Source organism: Perognathus longimembris, chromosome 12 (assembly GCF_023159225.1).
Source record: "Perognathus longimembris pacificus isolate PPM17 chromosome 12, ASM2315922v1, whole genome shotgun sequence".
In the NCBI taxonomy this organism is placed as follows: Eukaryota; Metazoa; Chordata; class Mammalia; order Rodentia; family Heteromyidae; genus Perognathus; species Perognathus longimembris.
In genome coordinates this window covers 65,396,703-65,415,145 of record NC_063172.1, presented here as the reverse complement: position 1 = coordinate 65,415,145, position 18,443 = coordinate 65,396,703, and the positions used below count along the sequence as shown (strand labels likewise).

At 38.9% G+C, this 18,443-nt stretch overlaps 1 protein-coding gene across 2 annotated transcripts in view; it reads left to right on the top strand.

Annotated features, from left to right (window-relative positions):
* Pde7a (phosphodiesterase 7A) overlaps window positions 1-18,443 on the top strand; it is a 76,492-nt gene that overhangs the window by 24,360 nt on the left and 33,689 nt on the right. The window contains exons 1-2 of one of the 2 annotated variants that reach the window (XM_048358358.1): window positions 8,423-9,080; window positions 14,138-14,198. In XM_048358358.1, coding sequence (XP_048214315.1) covers window positions 9,021-9,080; window positions 14,138-14,198 — 121 coding nt within the window. In that variant the 5' untranslated portion in view covers window positions 8,423-9,020. Of the gene's footprint in view, window positions 1-8,422; window positions 9,081-14,137; window positions 14,199-18,443 lie in introns of those variants that run through there. The other variant, XM_048358357.1, reaches the window with a different exon arrangement.

Genomic DNA, 18,443 nt, shown 5'->3' with positions numbered 1-18,443 from the left:
TACCACATGCTTCAATGCAAAGCAAAAGTTATTTTTGTCTTAATTCTTTGTTCTTTTTTTAAACTTAGCATTATAATTATATATGCTAAATACAGAAAACTTATTTTCCATCTTGTCCTCTTCATTTTACTAAATGTAAACAAATGGTGTTCATTTATGAGAAAACAGTTACCATTTTCTGAAACTTGCTAAACTGCTTTTTGACTTGGGTGAACATGTCTGGTCCACAGGCTATAGAAGGCCCAGGAAATCCTTTGGTACCTAGCCAGACCAACCCCAGTAGCTGCCTGAAGCTGTCTGCCTGTATTGAAATACTCAAATGACAAAACAAAAGATTCTTTACTCCTGATAACATTAATTGCTTGGCAGTTTACTTTACTCAAAATGGCATAAATCTAAGAGATGAGTGGGCTTGGGTTTTTTGTTTGTTTGTTTTCCAGACCCCATAAATATGTGTCATTCCCCTAGCTGATTGTTGTTAAAGTGAACATGATTTGATTCAGGCACTCAAATTTAATTGTTGTTCAGTGTCTCTCATTAGTACTAGTTACTGGGAATTGCTGTATACATTGATCAGATACTGAAATTTGTCTTGTGAAAAACCCAAAACTCAGGATCACCTACTTTGGCCGTGAGATGGAAGCCCAGTTTTACCGTACTAACACACACACACACACACACACACACGCGCGCGCCATATATACATGCCATATATGTACATACCATATATACATATATATATGTGTGTGTATTATTTTCATTCTTTTCAGTTGTAGGGCCAGTTCTCTTAACTCACTGTTGAAAGTATTTTCAGAGACTTTGCTAGACAGATCCATTCACTGCCCCATAATAATAATGATAAGAACACAGGTTTTTGTCTTGATTCACCATCCTGTGTTAAGTGTTCATTTCAGAGCTAGATAGAAGAACTTTTAATATTGTTGCTTGTTTTTAATCCCAAAAGTAATATCAGAGCAGCAGCTGTGGGAATATGCAGAGTTTGAATGAAATCTTTCTGTACACTAGATCTGAAGAGAGATTCAAAGCCCCATGCCAATTCATAGCCACTAAGGCTGAGATCTGGGAATCCTGGTTCTCAGAGCCAACCTAGGCAGATAAATCCAGGAGACTCTTACCTCCAGCAAAAGCCAGAACTGAAGGCATGGCTCAAATAATACAGCACCAGCTGAAAGAGGGAAAGGAGAGAGAAAAAGCTGAGCAAAAGCAAGAGACTGAGTTCAAGCCCAGCTCCAACACAAAAAGAATAAAAGCCAAACCGAAATACCAGAATCAACTTGATATTTGTTGAACTTTTTTGTCACTTGCTTTTTTTCTTTTCTTTCTTTTTCGTCTGAACTCAGGACTTGAACTTGGTATCCGTTGCTTACATTCACTCATTGGTTGGTACTCTACCATTTTAGCCTCACCTACAGCCCCTTGCTTTTTATGTTATAGTCAAAGCTGTTTTGTGGTTTGAATGATCTTGAGGTGTGAAAGAGCAAGGAATATTATCTCCATTATGTGTGTAAGGCATATATGGAGTAGGAATATTATCTCTCATATGTGTGTAAGACAGAAAACAGATGGAGAAGTTGCTACTTCATTTTAAATAATTACCGTTTGTGAGTTTTTGCTTTTGCTTTCTACTCTCGCTGCACACTCTTCTGTTGTAAGCATAAAGATTTAACCTTCTTTTTCTCTATCTCATTGGGTAATCGCTGGTATCTTGACTAGTAGAGGATTGCTCCTAAGTCCTTCTCTCAATCCTTGCTCTCTTCCCAGGCCTTGAAGACCAGGAGTTGAATGATATTCCACTCAGTTGTTTCTAGAACCTTTGTGTTCTTCTGGTACATTAAAGCTAATCAACCAGTTAAACTCTCAGCACTTTTGTGTTCTCATGCCCACCACCCTAAATCTGGGTCATCATCTCTTTTGGATTAAGACAATATCATTTTTACCGATCTCACTGAAGACAGAAATCTTCCATGTATTAATCTTTTCCTTACTGTAGCATCTAAAGTATTCTTTTCCTGAAATGCAATTTGTGTTACTCCTTTAGATAAAAATCTCTTGGGGTTTCTCTTAGGCTCTGTCTATAATTCAGACTCCTTGATATGGTTAACCAAAATCTTTATTACTTGCCTTGTCTCAGCCCCCACATTACTTCAAAATTAACTTTACCCTTTAGCTGTATTAAACTTTCTTTTCAATTCGGTTTTATTGAGGTTTAACTTACACACAGTTTGGTAAGTTTTAATAGGTGTGCTCGCCCATGCAAACCAACATCCCAATCAGTGTTTTATATTCCTTAAATATCCACAAAAGGTCTGTGGGGTCCCTTTGGTGTTAGTTCCCTTAATCCTTTGCCCAGGCAACCCCTGATCTGATTTCTATCACTATATGAGTTTGGCTCATTCTAAAACTTTATGTAACTGGTTCATATAGGATGTATTCTTCTTGACTTCTTTCACTTAGCACAGTGCTTTTCAACTTGCTGACTTGATGTATCAGCTTGTTCTATTATATTGATGAGTAGTATTCCATTGTGTAGCTATGCCATAATTTGTCCATTCATCCATTAATGGTTGCTGTGTTGTTACTAGTTGATTTTTCTGAATAAAGCTGTTTTCAACATTCATGTTGAAGTCTTTTTATGGATATACATCCTAGTTTTTATGGACGTTCTAACACTAGATATTAGCCTGTTTAATTTAAGCTATTCCTGTGGATGTATAGTCATTTCTTATGGTTTTACATTGCATTTATCTGATGGTTAAACATGTTGAATGTCAGTTCATGTATATATTGGCTTTTATATATCTTTTGTGGCTTGACTGTAAGATCTTTGGCTTATTTGTTAAACATGGATTATTTGTCTAAAATTATTCAGCTGTAAACTTCGAATACATATATACACACATTCTCAATACAGGTTCTTCATCAGACTTACATATTATGGACACATTCTATGAGTCTGGTTTCACATACACACATTTATGTTTATATATGTAATGTGTGTGTGTATGTATACACACACACACATACATACACATATATGCTTTTTTTTTTTTGGCCAGTCCTGGGGCCTGGACTCAGGGCCTGCACTGTTCTTGGCTTCTTTTTGCTCAAGGCTGGCACTCTACCTTTTGAGCCACTACTGGCTTTTTCTGTTTATGTGGTATTGGGGAATCGAATCCAGGGTTTCGTGGATGCTATGTAAGCACTCTACCACTAAGCCACATTCCCAGCCCCCTGCCTTTTCATCTATCTTAATGCTGCCTTTAAATAGCAGAAAATTTAACTTAATGAAATCCAGTTAATACATTTTTTTCTTTCACAATTAGTATTTGGGTAGATATATTCACTTAACTCAATGTCATGACTATATTCTCATAACGTTTCTTAAATATTACATGATTTTCACCTTTATATTTAGATATGTAATCCATTTTTTATTTTGTATGTCATGATTGAATGTTTTGTTTTAAATATATTTCTATAGTTTTCATTTATTGTGCGTATTATATTTAATTCTTTAATAGTTTGGATCTGAATATTTTTTTCCTAAGTTTGTGGGTTGACATCTTAATAACCGTGAGTCTTCCAGTCCATAACATGTATATAAATTCCCTTGGGTTAACAATAAAATTTCAAAACCTAAGTAGCTTAAAACAAAAGAAATGCATTTCTCAAAACTCTAGAGGCAAAAAAGTCTGAAATCAAGGTGTCAGCCAGACTGTTCTCTCTGAAAATGTTGCCTCATTGCCCTCAATCTTTGGTTTTTCTTAGTTCTTAAAGGCATCACTGTAATCTCTGCTTCTAGCTTCACATGGTCTTTTCTCCTGTGCATTTGTGTGCCTGTGTCCAAAATTCCTGTGCCTTGTGAAGCCTTCAGCTGCATTGGATTTAGAGATCAGCTAGTTCAGCAGGCCCCATCTTGATTACATCTGCAAAGACCCTTTCTCCAAGCCTATGCAGGCATGAAAGACTGTAAGACTCATCTCTAATTAGCCATCAAAAAACAGCCGCACGTGAAGCAGTGGCTCAAGTGGTACAGTGCCCAGGCTCCGAGTTCAAGCCCTAGTACATACACACAGAAGACCCTATTCCAAATGAGGAATTCAAGCCCTAGTGCATACACACAGAAGACCCTATTCCACCTGATACAGTGTAGCCTCATAAGAACATGGTGTATCTCTTTATTTAAATCTTTGATTTTTCTTTTAAGTATTTTGTTTTTATTTTATAAATCTTACAAATTATCCTTAAGTATTTTTGTGGATGCTTTAATAAATGGTATTTTAAAAATATTTATTTTCAATCCTGTGTTAGTATAGAAAATACAATAAATATTATATATTGACTTTGTGTCCCTTGACCTAGTGAAATTTTATTCGATTTTGTTGTTGGTTTTGCCTTGTTTCTGTTTGTTTGTGTTTTTGTGCCCATCCTGGGACACAACAACTTCAGCAAGGCTGAAATTAATTAGGGATGTCACCATCTGACATTCTTAAGAATAAGGAAGAGCAGTGAGCCCCTATTACCATTAGGAAGACCCAAAAAACACACCCAGAAAACATGAATTTGATTAAAAAAAAAAAAAAGAGTGGAGGAATTCTGGAGTGACTAACAGAGCTCAGTGTTTGATCTTGTTCCAAAATTCTGACATAATAAAGCACAAAGGTAAATCAGCATGCTGAATTACAATTTTTTCAATCTACATTTTGACATAAAGTGGATTATGTACCCACAGAACAAAGGAAATATGGGAGTTTTCCTTTTTCTGTCAATTAGCCTTTTCCTCTTGCAGTCTCTACACATACTCAGCATATATGAAGTGCCATTGAGAAATTTTTCTACAATTAATACACATCAACAAATTTTATAAAGCAGCTGAGCACCAGTGGCTCACGCCTGTAATCCTAGCTACTCAGAAGGATGAGATCTGAGAATCACGATTCAAAGCAGCCCAGGCAGGAAAGTCTGTGAGATGTTATCTCCAATTAGCAACCAAAACACTGAGCTGTGGCCCAATTAACGACCAAAACACTGAGCTGTGGCTCAAGTGGTATAGCATGAGCCCTGAGGGGAAAAAAAGGCTCAGGCCCTTAGTTCAAGCCCTGGGACTAGCAATAAATAAATAAACTTCCAAGATAGAAAACCATGAGAACAAACAAAAAGCTTTGCTCTGATGTTGTAATAAACAGGCTGTAATTCAAAGTGATAAAAGCTCAGTTGGAAAGATTTGACCAGACTTCACCTTTTACTGCCCTAAGTTTTGCTGTAGTTTTCTACAGACACTACATTTTGCATAAAGAACTCTGTGTTAGGCTATTTCCACCCATGTGATTCCAAAATTATTGACAGGAATGTCAGTGCAGATGAGGTTAGACTAATTTGGTCAAGAGAGGGATATGCCGAGTCTCTGTATGGATAGTTGAAAGCTATTGCCAAGACTGACAGGTGGGTGGGCACAGAGCCCCAGGGAGAAAATTTGTTGTTGGATTGCTTCTCTAAGAAACAATGATCAAAGTCATACCTTTTCCTCTGGATAACACTCAACAAAATAATGATATCTGCTTTTAACTTAGTTTTTCAGATATTAGTCTTAGACATCTCAGAAAGATAAAAAGTTTTATTCTTAGAGTTATAAAGTTGTTTTTGAAAGTTTCACTGTATCCTATGTACTAATTTTTGTGGAACCACCATTAACCAACTTATTGTTGGCTTGCCATATTCCACTAAGAATTAGAGAAACTGAGAAAACAGTTAATGCAAAAAACATATATATATATATATGTCATTGTCACTATTTTGACAGATTCCATTATTAAAAGAATTTTATTGAAAAGACTGTATTAAGAGATGTCTTATAATTTACCAAGATAAATTAGTAAAAATCTATCATCACAAGAAGTTTATGACAGTGAGGAAGTTAAGCATACTGCTTTCAGAAACCACATTGTACCTGAAATTGTTTTATGAATTAGGTAGCACTAATGGGTCATCAGTGATGAAGACATGATTCTAGGCATAAACTCAATGACTCAAACAGGAATTTTTCTGATCAGAGAAACTCGCGTATTGATTTCCCTTTATTGTCAGAGTAGAAACTTAAGTAGATGCAATCTTGTATTTGCTTTTCAAATTGTGACATTACTTGGCCGTCTGAATGGCAGGGAAGTGTGAAGGTGAGGAGGGAAGCATTCCTGGGCTAACCATGTGGAAATGGTTGATTTGGCCCAGGCCTGGGGGCGCAGAGAATGACCCCTGAGGTGCGGGTCTACCGCTGGCTCTGGCTGCCTGACTGCCTATAGGCAGGCATTGGCCTGAGCTACGCTATGCTCTGCTCTGCTCTGCTCTGCCCTGCTCTGCTCTGCTGCCCTGCCCTGCCCTGCCCTGCCCTGCCCTGCCCTGCCCTGCCCTGCCCTGCCCTGCCCTGCCCTGCCCTGCCCTGCCCTGCCCTGCCCTGCTCTGCCCCATTCCTGGGCATCCTTCAAGTTTGATTGTATGCTTTCCTGGAACAGAGTCATCAAAGACTTCAACAGGGTCTTATCCGACGTATGACGATTTAAGGCATAGCTTCTTACAGCTCGTTAGTTGCCTAGGGAAAAATAAAGGTGGATATCCCCGAATTATGAATGAGTAATTTCAGTTTAGGAAAAGTCTGACTTAGGCATACAAGTTAATTTTGGCTTCATTTTGACAGGCACAGAAGTAACTTCTTTAAGTAAACACTTTGTACTAAAAGTAGGATGATGCAAATCACACTATTGAAATAATTGGGCTCTTTTCAAATGCTTTCATCACGTGTGTTACATGGCTGGGCGTGCAGCGTGGTCCCCGCATGCCCTGCAGTTCCTGACACAGGACGTCCCCTCTCTCCAGGACCTCTGCAGTGGCAGCATCCCTGTCCAGCCAGTTACCACACCAAAGGAGCGTTTCGATTGGAAAGGGTGAGGGGTGCTTCCCCGGCCTCGGGAGCCAGCCCGCCTCTCCCGGGGTCACCGCCACCTCTGGCCCCCGCTTCCTCTTCCTCCGCTTTTCTTTCCTCATGGCAGTCTGTCTGGGTGTGCGACTACTTGGCTTGGCTTCGGCCCTTGGTCCTAGCACTTGTTCTCCCCACTTCTCAGGCTCTTGTTTCGTCGTGGCTTTGCTCAGGAACATCTCTAGGACTCTAGATAGTCTTTACCTCGAGCCCAGGCTTTCCTAGGACTTCCCACTGCTGCTTCATGGCACTTGGTGCAGTAGCATTTTTTACTTTACTTGCATCGTTTGATTAATGCAGACTTTAAACTGTAAGTATCATGAGGACAGGAGCTGTGTCTGCTTTTACTCCATGATTATAGATTCCTCTCATCCAGCGGAGTACCCGGTATTTAATAGCAGCTTGATAAATGCTTGCTGGAATACTTAGGAGTTCCAGGAAAGGCTTTTCGTCAGCAGCACACCTGCAGCCTGCTGGCTGTTGCGGTCAGAGAGCTAGATCGGTAGAGGCACTCTGTCATTAGACAACTCACAGTCATAACGGAAAGACCACACACACTAGTGGTCGCTGATTTCACAGCGAGCACTCGGGAAACAGGGCCACGTGGCCTTCTCTTGCAGGCCAGACGGCCGGGAGTCCCCTTTCACAGACGTGAGGGGCGACAGAGTGTGCAGGGAGTAAGCTTGGGTGTGGTGTGTTCTGTAAGGAGGCACCTGCACAGATGGATGGGCATACACAGGCCGGCGGCTGCCACTCAAGAACTCCTGAGCTGCCGGCCGCTGGTGTTGCCTCACGCCTGGGATTCCAGCTACTGAACAGGTGGACACCATTCTGGCTTGTTTCAGAGCGCCTGTAGCTCCAGCCCCAGGACTGACTACTGACAAGCCAAGACGGGAGGGAGGGAGGGAGGGAGGGGAAGGAAAGTACCCTACCCCATTTCAGTTGCTTCTCAGTTCTTGTATAAGTGCACCTCACAGGGCTTCCCTTCGCTAACCTCCAATGCTGCGGTGGATCAAAACACGTATCCTCTGCCTTGACATGCCGCTTCCCGAGCATCAATGGGCAGGCAACAGCGGAGTGCTCACACCCGCGTGTGCGTGTGTGTGCATGTGAATGCACAGGAGCATAGAACATATACCAAAAAGGCAGGCGGTTGATGGGCACACTCGTGTCACACACTGCCCACATGCACAGGCAGTTCAGCGAATACATCAAGAGAAGCACTTCTCGTGCTGGGTGGGGTGTGTGCTTGGCGTGGGCCGGTCACCCAGCACCCGGGAGCTGACAAGGTGGCCTGGCCGGCCCTAAAAATAACACACACACAACCCCCCCCCCCCAAATATTACATAAACTAGATCAAGTACTTCGAAGTATTTGCAATTATGCTATTAAGAGAGAAGTCTATCTCAGAAAGTCCCAGATGAGTGAAGTGCAATGTTAAGTAGCAACGGCAGTATTTATTCAGTCTCTTAGTATTTATGAAAATAGTCCTCACACTAAAAGAAACAGAAAGTTAAAAAAAATTCCAGTGGTTAAAGTCAAAAGGAGTAAAGCACATTAATGTATTTTATATGTGAGGATATTATACCTATAAAGCTGGCCAGTATGAAAAGAATGAGAAACATTTTAATCCCGACCAGTGCTTTGGAAGACCGTTTCAAGGCAGCGTGTTGCGATTGTGTAAGTGTGTGGGACTAGCTTGACACCTCCTGTGCCTACATTTTGTGAGATAGTTGGGTCAGCTGAGGTTGTTTTCCTCCTCCCGACGTCATGCAAGCTCTTCTACCCCACCACTGGGGTTGTGGCACGAAGCACACGCTGGCCCAGAAGGCTGACCGGGCAGTGCGTTCTCAGAGGCGTCAGGTGATCGCTGGTGGAAGGCAGCTGCTAGAGGTTCAAGGCAGTGAGTGAGTGTCCCTTCTCTTCTGCTTCAGGACAGCTGGTTATTTCTCTCACTCCTAAACGAAGTCTTCCTTGCTTATTGCTTACTGGTAGAGACGAGAGATTATGCCAGCGGCTTTTGATTGACCTAATGGGCATTACATTGATTTGGTGTCTGGCCTTGGTTCTTATCAAGTGGATCACCTCCAAGGTAGGCCATCTTTACTTGTAGGATTGTGGCATTAATCACTGCATATCTGATAGGAATGAAATAGTCACACCTTTTTTTCCTCATTTTGCCTGTTTGTATTCTCTGAGTGAAAGAGCTGTGAGCTCTACCTCAGCTAAAAGTTTTAAAATTGCTCCTTGTAATTTCCATTCTTATTTCACTTTATTCCTCCTGATGGGCTTTTTATGGTAGAGTTCCCCAGAGTCAAAGTGGCTTTTCTCACTGTTATATCACCATGAAGTTTTTATGGCTAAAGAAGTTTAGCTTTGGAGTTCATAAAATTAAGCAGTTTAGACTTTGGGGACGTACATGTTTTAAATATTTTCTTTTCGAGAGAAAGATTTTAATTTTTGTATATTTAAAGAAAAATATTGAGGGTTTCTAAAACACTGAAAACCACTGTCATGGTTCTCTCTTACCATCTTGCTTTAAGTATAACACATTGACAAAAATGTAGGAGTATGAATTTTACATTGAATTTTAAATATCAGGCTTGAGAAATGCTTGATAGAATGCTAGTTATAGTTAGTCAAATGCCATTGGGACAAGTGTATAATACTAAAAATGCTTAAGATTATATTTCACGAAATTATTTCTACACTCGTGTAAAATGATTCTTTTATCAAACATGCAGCTTTTTCCTTCCTGTATTAAGAAATTAAAGGGTACTAATTTGACAATTATAAAGCCATCACTAAATTTGCTAAGTAATGCTTTGCTAAGCAACAGAAAGTTTTTGTAAAGTTAGTTTTCTTTTCCAAACAAGTTTTTAAACTCTGCTAGGTAATCTTGCACATTTATATAGCACTTAACATTTTGTGTATCCTTGTCTTTTAATTGAAGAGATCCTCTTTTATAAGTGAATATGATTAATCTCCTCAAGAAACACAATATACTCAAATAAAATCCATCTGCTTTAAAAGTTAAGAATTAATTTTGTTATGCTGACGGCTCTCATTTTTAAAGGACTGGATTGCCAAGTTAATGAAGGTCAAGTTAATGTTAATAATACACATATTAGTTAAATCTTGGATGTTTCCAAAACTAAATGACTGAAAAAAGTGAACTGTTTAACAAAAGAAAGCTAATACTTTATTTCAAAATATTTTTCAAAGGAAAGAATACAAAGTGAATCAATACAGTAATTGAATATTTAGGCACTAAAACATGAACGTATTTTTGTAGCATATGTAAGATGCATATATTCTGAAAAGGCTCATTTTACTATATTACAAAAACTGGGTTTAGAACTTTGGCTGTACTTCATCTATTGCTTATACTGTTTTCTGGTATTTCTATTTAAAAAATTCTGTGCTATTGTGCTTAAGTTCTTTAACTCTCTGTTTACTGATTTGAAAAATAGGAATAAAGCTTCCTTATTGAGTTCTTGTGTTGGTTAAATGAGATTTTGTATGGGCGCATCTGGAACATTTTTTTTCTTTTTTTTCTTTTTTTTTTTAGTAACGTACATTAGTTGTACAAGGACACTTAGAACATTTTCTATTGTTACTTTTTCCAAGTAAGAGAAAATACACTTGCTTTTGAGCTGTAGATCATCTAATGGGAAACTTGAACAAAGTAAAAACAATGGCACTTTCAATGTCTTTGCTGAATTGTGTCTTTAAAAGTTATGTATTAACTGACTTTGGGACCAACTTCTATGTCTTTTGTCATTTACCTTCAAGTCAAATCTTTATGGAAGAATGATTCACCCGGTGTCTAGGTGAGGGAGTCTCTGAGCAAGGAACTCAGAATGCCTGCCAGCCTGGCCATGGATTCTTTGGAGCCTTTCAGTTTAACTTGTTTATGCTGTGGCTGTCAGTTTCTGATTAGCTCAGCCTCGCCCATGTTTTGACCTATACTACTTTGCTTTACAAGCTGTTCCCAGGATGGCTAAATTAGCAGAGTCACGAGTAGAAGCCTCGCTTATTTCCATTCACTGGTTAGGTGAGGCGGAATGTGGATGGTCGCCCAGAGTACTTTGTGACTGACGGGTGACAGGATTTTGATGAAATTTCTCTTACTATTTTTGTGGAGAGTAAAGTTCTACTACTTTATGGCTTTAAAAATAATAATCTTTAGGGCTGGGAATGTGGCTTAGTGGTAGAATGCTTGCCTGGCATGCATGAAGCCCTGAGTTCAATTCCTCAGCACCACATAAACAGAAAAAGCCTGAAGTAGTGGCCCTGTAGCTCAAGAGCTAGAGTGCTAGCCTTGAGCAAAAGGAAGCCAGGGACAGTGCTCAGGCCCTGAGTCCAAGCCCCAGGACTGGCAAAAAAAGAAAAAAAATCCTTAAGGAAATATATGTTACGTCTCTGTAAGCGTCTTGGTGACTAAAGCATTAAAAACAAACAACAAACACATGATTGTAACATGAAAGTGAAAGTTTGTTGTTCCAATAATCATGTATAGTGTATTTTTCCAAAAAATGAGTTACTTTGGATTATTCTGCCTAGATTGGTTAGTGAAAGAACTTTAATATGTATTGTACTTTCAATTCAGAAACAGGCAAATGATTTATCACTCAGGTTGAATTTATTGATATTTATCTTTATAGATAGATATTCTTTGAAGCCCATTCTTAAAAAAAGGTTTTGTCTCATTTGTATTTATTTAGTAAAAGATAGAATTTTATGAGTCAGGATATCACTTAAACTTAATATTTATAGACTGGACTCCCTGAAATTAGTACATTGTAATTAACAAAACAACTTGAATGTCTTACACATCAGTAATTTGTTAGTAGGTTTAAAAAATGAAAATCTACCTGTTTTTGCCAAATTTTAGCTAAAATTACAAGTTCCACTATTTTGTCTGAATGTTTCTGTAAATGAGTCTAAATTGGTACCTTAAAATAAATTTAATATGACATAGGTAATCTAGATTCATTGCCCAATTTTTGACATAAGACTTTATTTCACCAAAAGCTGGCATTATTAATTTTTAGCATTCCTTAGTAAATAAAGTGATAAATGAGATCTTTGCCTTCCTACTGGTGGGTGTTTTAGTAGATGCCCTTCCTACTTTAGGAAAACGATAATAACAATCACCTTCAAAGAGGACTATTAGAGATAACAGTTTAAAATTTGTTTAATTAATGAAGGTATTACTGGATACTACCAATAACCTATATTGGCCACAGTAAGCGATGACATCATGGTGCCTGTAGTTTCATTAGTATTTTTAGCTGATAGAAACATTTGTTGCCACACTGACTTTTTCCAGGATGCTGATCTAGCCCTTAATGTCACAGTAGTCAGAGGAGCCCCTGACTGGATAACTAAAGATCTCCACAGCAGCTGAGAGTGGTGCCTTTTAATGTCAAATGACTACAGGGGCTGTTCTCTCCACACTCCCTTCCTGGGAAGAACTGGGTGGCTTCCTTGGATATTCCGTTGTAGGGAGACACCTTAAACATAATGTCAGAGGTTTGTTCTGTATGGTTTAGCTCCTCAGATATCTGAGATCATGCTTTTCTTTGTAGGCTTTTTTTTTTTTTTTTGGTCTATGATTTTTACTTTGCTTTTTAATTTTGCAACTATATAATAACTACTCATATATACAAAGCTACACATGGAGAAGGCCTCTTCTAAGAACCTCTGTATTCCTCCTGTTCCTCAGCATCCTTGAAAACAACCAGTGCTCAAGGTTGGAATTTTACTTCATTTGAAATGTCGGTTCCTCTATATTTCATGAACTTGTTCTTCAGGATACAGGAACTCATGTAAATTTCTAATTGATGTCTTTATCTTAAATGATAAGCATGAAGGGCATAAAAACCCACAATGTTCAGATTCAAAAGCAAGATTTGTGTTGATCTTCCAGATTTTGAAGCAGATTCATTTATATATATGTATATTTATTTGTCAAATATTTATTTAGAATTTACTGAAAATGGTTCCTGTTTTAGGGGTTGGGTACTGTGGTAAGACAGATAAGTTTCCTGCTCTCTTGGAGCTTTTATTTTAGATAACATGAGCTAAGTGCTTCACAGAAGACCCAGGTAGAGAGCTGTGCCAGAAAGTGGCTGTTAAGTAGCTTTAGATTTGAGAGTCAAAGTATGCGTGTCTGAGGCGATGACATTTGGCCTAGGACCTGAAAGATAAGAGGATGTGGTGATCCATGCTAGCAAGTATGAAGGCCAGATACTTGGGCCTGGCCGAAAAGCCTGGAGTCCAGGGGGGAGAGGGAGGGTGAGGAGGACTTCAGCCACACAAACCTGGAGTTTGGAACTTTTCTCAAGAGGAATAGGGAGCCACTGAGGGATTTTTGTGTAGGACTTAAAATGTTTACTTTTCCATCTTTGTACAGAGTAGCTTTGGGGGCCAGGAAGTATAGCCAGAAAACAGTAGATCACCCTTTTCTTCTCTTTCCAGTTTGGTAACTCCTGTGGTCTCTTGGAAATCAACTTCTATCCTTTTTACTCTGAATTACTGTACTTTTTAAACTTGTTATTCTTTTTTTTTTCTTTTGTTTGTGGGGTCCGTTGTGGGGCTTGAACTCTGGGCCTGGGCGTTGTCTCTGAGCTCTTCAGCTCAAGGCTAGCACTCTGCCACTTGAGCCACAGCGCCAGTTGTGGTTTTTCTGACTGGTTTATTGGAGATAAGAGTCTCAGGACTTTTCTACCAGGGCTTTCTTTGAACCCAAACCCTCAGATCTCAGCTTCCTGAGTACCTAGGATTGCAGGTGTGAGCCACAAGAGCCTGGCTTTAAACTTGTTATTATAAAGGCCGTGTACAGAGCAGTTACAGTTGTGTAAGTCAGGTAATGAGGACATTTCCTTTTGGACAGTGTCACTCCTTCCCTTACTCTCCTCCAGTTACCCTCCTGTCCCCACCCACAAGTAGTATAGTTCATTTTCCACATCTGGATCTTCTATCCGTATCGTAAGTATTTGACTCTGCCTCAAGTAGAGATTTCCAGACGATAGGGTACCTAATTTCGTTTTGTGTATCACAAATAATAAATACATAGTTGCTACCTTGAGTTTTAGATTATGTTTCAGTTATTTATTAACATGTGCACATTTTTTTTTCTAGAGACGTGGAGCTATTTCCTATGACAGTTCTGATCAGACTGCGTTGTACATTCGTATGCTAGGTAAGCACTGTTGGCTTCATATCCGTATTAGCTAATTTTGTTATCATGCATGATTATTTGAGGTTAAGGTATCATTTATCTTTTCATCACTGTTTATATCAGAAATAATCTATTGTCTTTCAGTTTAGAGTCTGGAGGCCAATATTGTATATGGTAGAATAAAGGGAGGTATTTTAGTTATAGATAGTTGAGAAATGTAAATTTTGAAACAGGGACATTGTTATTCATACATAGCGTAAGTTGCCATTGGAGTATTCTATATAGAAAATTGGTTTATAAAGTTGTTCAATAGTACAGCAATGAGTAGTAACATGAATGAAGATGAAGTCGTAAAGTACCTGACTAGATAGTTGGTATCGCTGGAGGCATTTTGTTCTCAGTTGGCTAGCGAGGAAGACCATTTGTCTTTTCCTGGCGCTTTAATTTTTTATGCATTACTCAATTTCACAGGTAAATGAATTCAGATACACATCTGAGTTCATTCTATCTGACTTTTTCTGTCTTTGCTGGAATTACTTTTCATCTGTACATTTCATGATCCTTTGCATTTTTATTTATACCATTGAATATGTATTGTTTATGTCCCAATAGTTGAGTTTGCTTTCATTAGAGGATCGCCCCATGGTTTCTTTTCTCATGCTCAGAATTCTCCCTCAGCTTTGAGATACTGAGCCATTCTATTCTGTACCTACCTCATTTTTCTTTGTTTCCTTCACTAATTCCTCTTCATACTCTTAATTGTAACTGTCCTATGCATAAGAACATTTATGGACACTTTTAATCCTTTTTCTTTAATTTACTTTGGGTGTCTTGCCTACCTCAATTCTATTCTACTTTAATATATATATGTGTGTATGTATAAACATACACACATATGTATATATGTACACACACATATATACACACATATGTTATATACATATATATATATATTCCCTTATGAATGTTCAGCCCTTTCCTCTCCCTCTCTCCCTTTAAACATGTTCAGAATTATCCTGCTCTTAGACTCCTATTTTCTTTAATTTTGTTAAATACTTCCACATGGGTATGTTATTTGTCTAAAAAAATTTAAAACATGTCTAAAAAAACTAAGGGATTTATGTTTTCCAGCAATTTGCTTAGTAGTCTTTTGCCTTCTCAGTAGATACCTGTCCATTATTTCAGTTATCAGGTCAAAAATTTGCGGTCATGCTTGATTGTTTCTTATACACTCCATATCTAATCGCTAGTAAATCCTGCTACCAGACACCTTCAAAATACATGCAGAACCTTGCCATCTCCATGCTGCTACCACCCAATTCAAACCCATTTGTACAACCTTTCTTTGATTTGTAGCCTTTCTGGGTCTTTGTTAAGGCCAAGGAGCCTAAGTGTTTCTCCTACTCCTTCCTTTAGTGTTTTCAGGGTGTCTGTTTTGATTTCGAGGTCTTTAATCCATTTGGAATTGATTTTGGTGCAGGGTGATATATAAGGATCTAGTTTTAGTTTGTTGCATGTGTTGAACCAGCTTTGCCAGCACCATTTGTTAAAGGAGGCTTTCTTTCTTCTGAACTATTGTTTTAGCTCCTTTATCAAAGATTAAGTAGGCATAGTTCTGTGGGTTCATTTCTGGGTCTTCAATTCTGTTCCATTGGTCTTCAGGTCTGTTCCGGTGCCAATACCAAGCTGTTTTTATTACTATAGCTTTATAATACAGCTTGAAGTTGGGTATTGTCATTCCTCCAGCACTGTTCTTTTTGCTTAGGATTGTTTTTGCTATTCTAGGTCTTTTATTGTTCCATTTGAATTTCTGGATTGCTTCCTCTATTTCATTAAAAAATGGTGTTGGGATATTAATGGGTATTGCATTGAATTTGTAGATAGCCTTTGGCAATATTGCCATTTTGATTATATTAATCCTCCCAATCCAGGAGCATGGGAGGTTTTTCCATTTCCTTAGTTCTGACTTAATTTCGTTTTTCAAGGTTTTAAAGTTCTCATCGAAGAGGTCTTTCACTTCTTTGGTTAAGGTTATTCCTAGGTATTTTATTTTGGGGGGCTATTGCAAAAGGAGTTGCTTTCCTAATTTCCGCCTCAGTCTTCGGGTCGTTAGCATAGAGAAAGGCCGTTGATTTTTGAGGGTTTATTTTATATCCTGCAACTTTGCCAAAGTTTTGGATCAGCTCTAGTAGCTTGGGGGTAGAGTCTCCCCAGTAAGAATGTCATATATCAAGAAAACTAACAATAACAATTGTTGGAGGGGATGTGGCCAAAAGGGAGCCCTACTTCATTGTTGGTGGGAATGTAAACTGCTTCAGCCACTCTGACAAGCAATATGGAGATTCCTCAGAAGGCTAAATGTAGAACTCCCCTATGACCCAGCAGCCCCACTTTTGGGTATCTATCCAAAAGACCACAAACAAAATCACAGTAATGCCACCAGCACAACAATGTTCATCTCAGCACAATTTGTCATAGCTAGAATCTGGAACCAACCCAGATGCCCCTCAGTAGATCAGGAAAATGTGGTACATATACACAATGGAATTATATGCCTCTATCAGAAAGAATGACATTGCCCCATTTGTAAGGAAATGGAAGGACTTGGAAAAAATTTTACTAAGTGACGTGAGCCAGACCCAAAGAAACATGGACTCTATGGTCTCCCTTATTGGGAATAATTAGTACAGGTTTAGGCAAGCCACAGCAGAGGATCACAAGAGCCCAATAGCTATACCCTTATGATCACATGAGATGATGCTAAGTGAAATGAACTCCATGTTATGGAAACGATTGTTATATAACAGTTGTAACTACTTTCAACTTCCCATGTGTATCTGTAGCTTCTATTATTGACAATGTTCTTGTATCACCTTCCTGTGATTGTACCTATACTATCTCTGTAATCTTATCTGAATATATTGGAAACCACGTATACTGGTATTAGAACTAGGAAATTGAAAGGGAATGCCAAAATTGAGAGACACAGGGTAAAAAAAGAAAAACAACTATAAAAGCAATACTTGCAAAACTGTTTGGTGTAAGTGGACTGAACACCGCATGGGGGGAAGGGGAAAGGGAAAGGGGGAGGGGGGAGGGGGGTATGAGGGACAAGGTAACAAACAGTACAAGTAATGTATCCAATGCCTAACGTATGAAACTGTAACCTCTCTGTACATCAGTTTGATAATAAAAATTTGGAAAAAAAAGACAAAAAACCATCGGTATTGCTTTACTGCTTTTTGTGGTACTTATTTCTTTTTTGAGACAGTATCTCACGTATAGCCTGTGCTGGTCTCCAACTCGATCCTTCTCCTTCAGCCTCCTCCATACTGGGATCACAGCATAGTTGATCTTTATTCCTCCTCCCCTTAATTGTACTCTACATAGCCAGAGTGAACTTCCCCAGACCTATTGGAGTTATCTTATTCCTCTGCTCACAGTCCTCTGGTAGTTTTCTCCCTTAGGATAACAGTCAGAGCTACTCTGATAGCCACAAAGGCCCAAAGTGATCTGGCCATACTTCTTTGACCTCATCTATTCTTCTGTTTGCCTTACTTCTGCCATGCTGGTCTTTTTGCTTGACTTTGCACATGCAAGCACGTTTTGGTCCCAAGGTGTTTGTACTTGTTCTTCCTTATGCTTAACAGCCTCTTTCCTCTGATAGCCATATAACTTTTCCTTTTCCATGGGAACTTTTCTGGCCATACTATTGAATCACCCTATCTGTTTGCCTCCTTCCTATTCCTCTTAATTTGCTTTAGTTTACTTCAAAAATTTCTGTCATTCTGTCATAGAATTAAATTCTGTGTTTGCTTTGTCCTATCCTAACTGAAGATAAACTTCATGAGGACAGTAGCTTCTTAGGTTTTGCTCAATGCTGTATGTTCAGTGCCTGACAAGAGCTGGTGCTCAGCAAGCCTTTCCGTTAGTGTGAAGGAATCGTCTTATGAGAAAGATGTAGGGTGGAGTCGTGGTGGATGAAATGAGCTTGCAAGGGAGTACCAGTCTTGGCAAGCAGAGTGGGCAAGAGCCCACTGGGGACTGAGGGTTAGGAACTTGGGTGTTCCGAACGTGTAATGGGAACAGTGCTGTCCTTGGAGTCTATCAGACTAGGTTTCTATCTTGGCTCATGGTTTGTGTGGAACATGTTGTTTAGCTTCTCATAGTTTAGTTATTTAAAAAGTTTCGTTTCATGTAGAGTTAGATTCTTATTGTTTGGGGCTGATGAGAGAATTGAACAGCATTGCCCAAGTACAGGGGGCT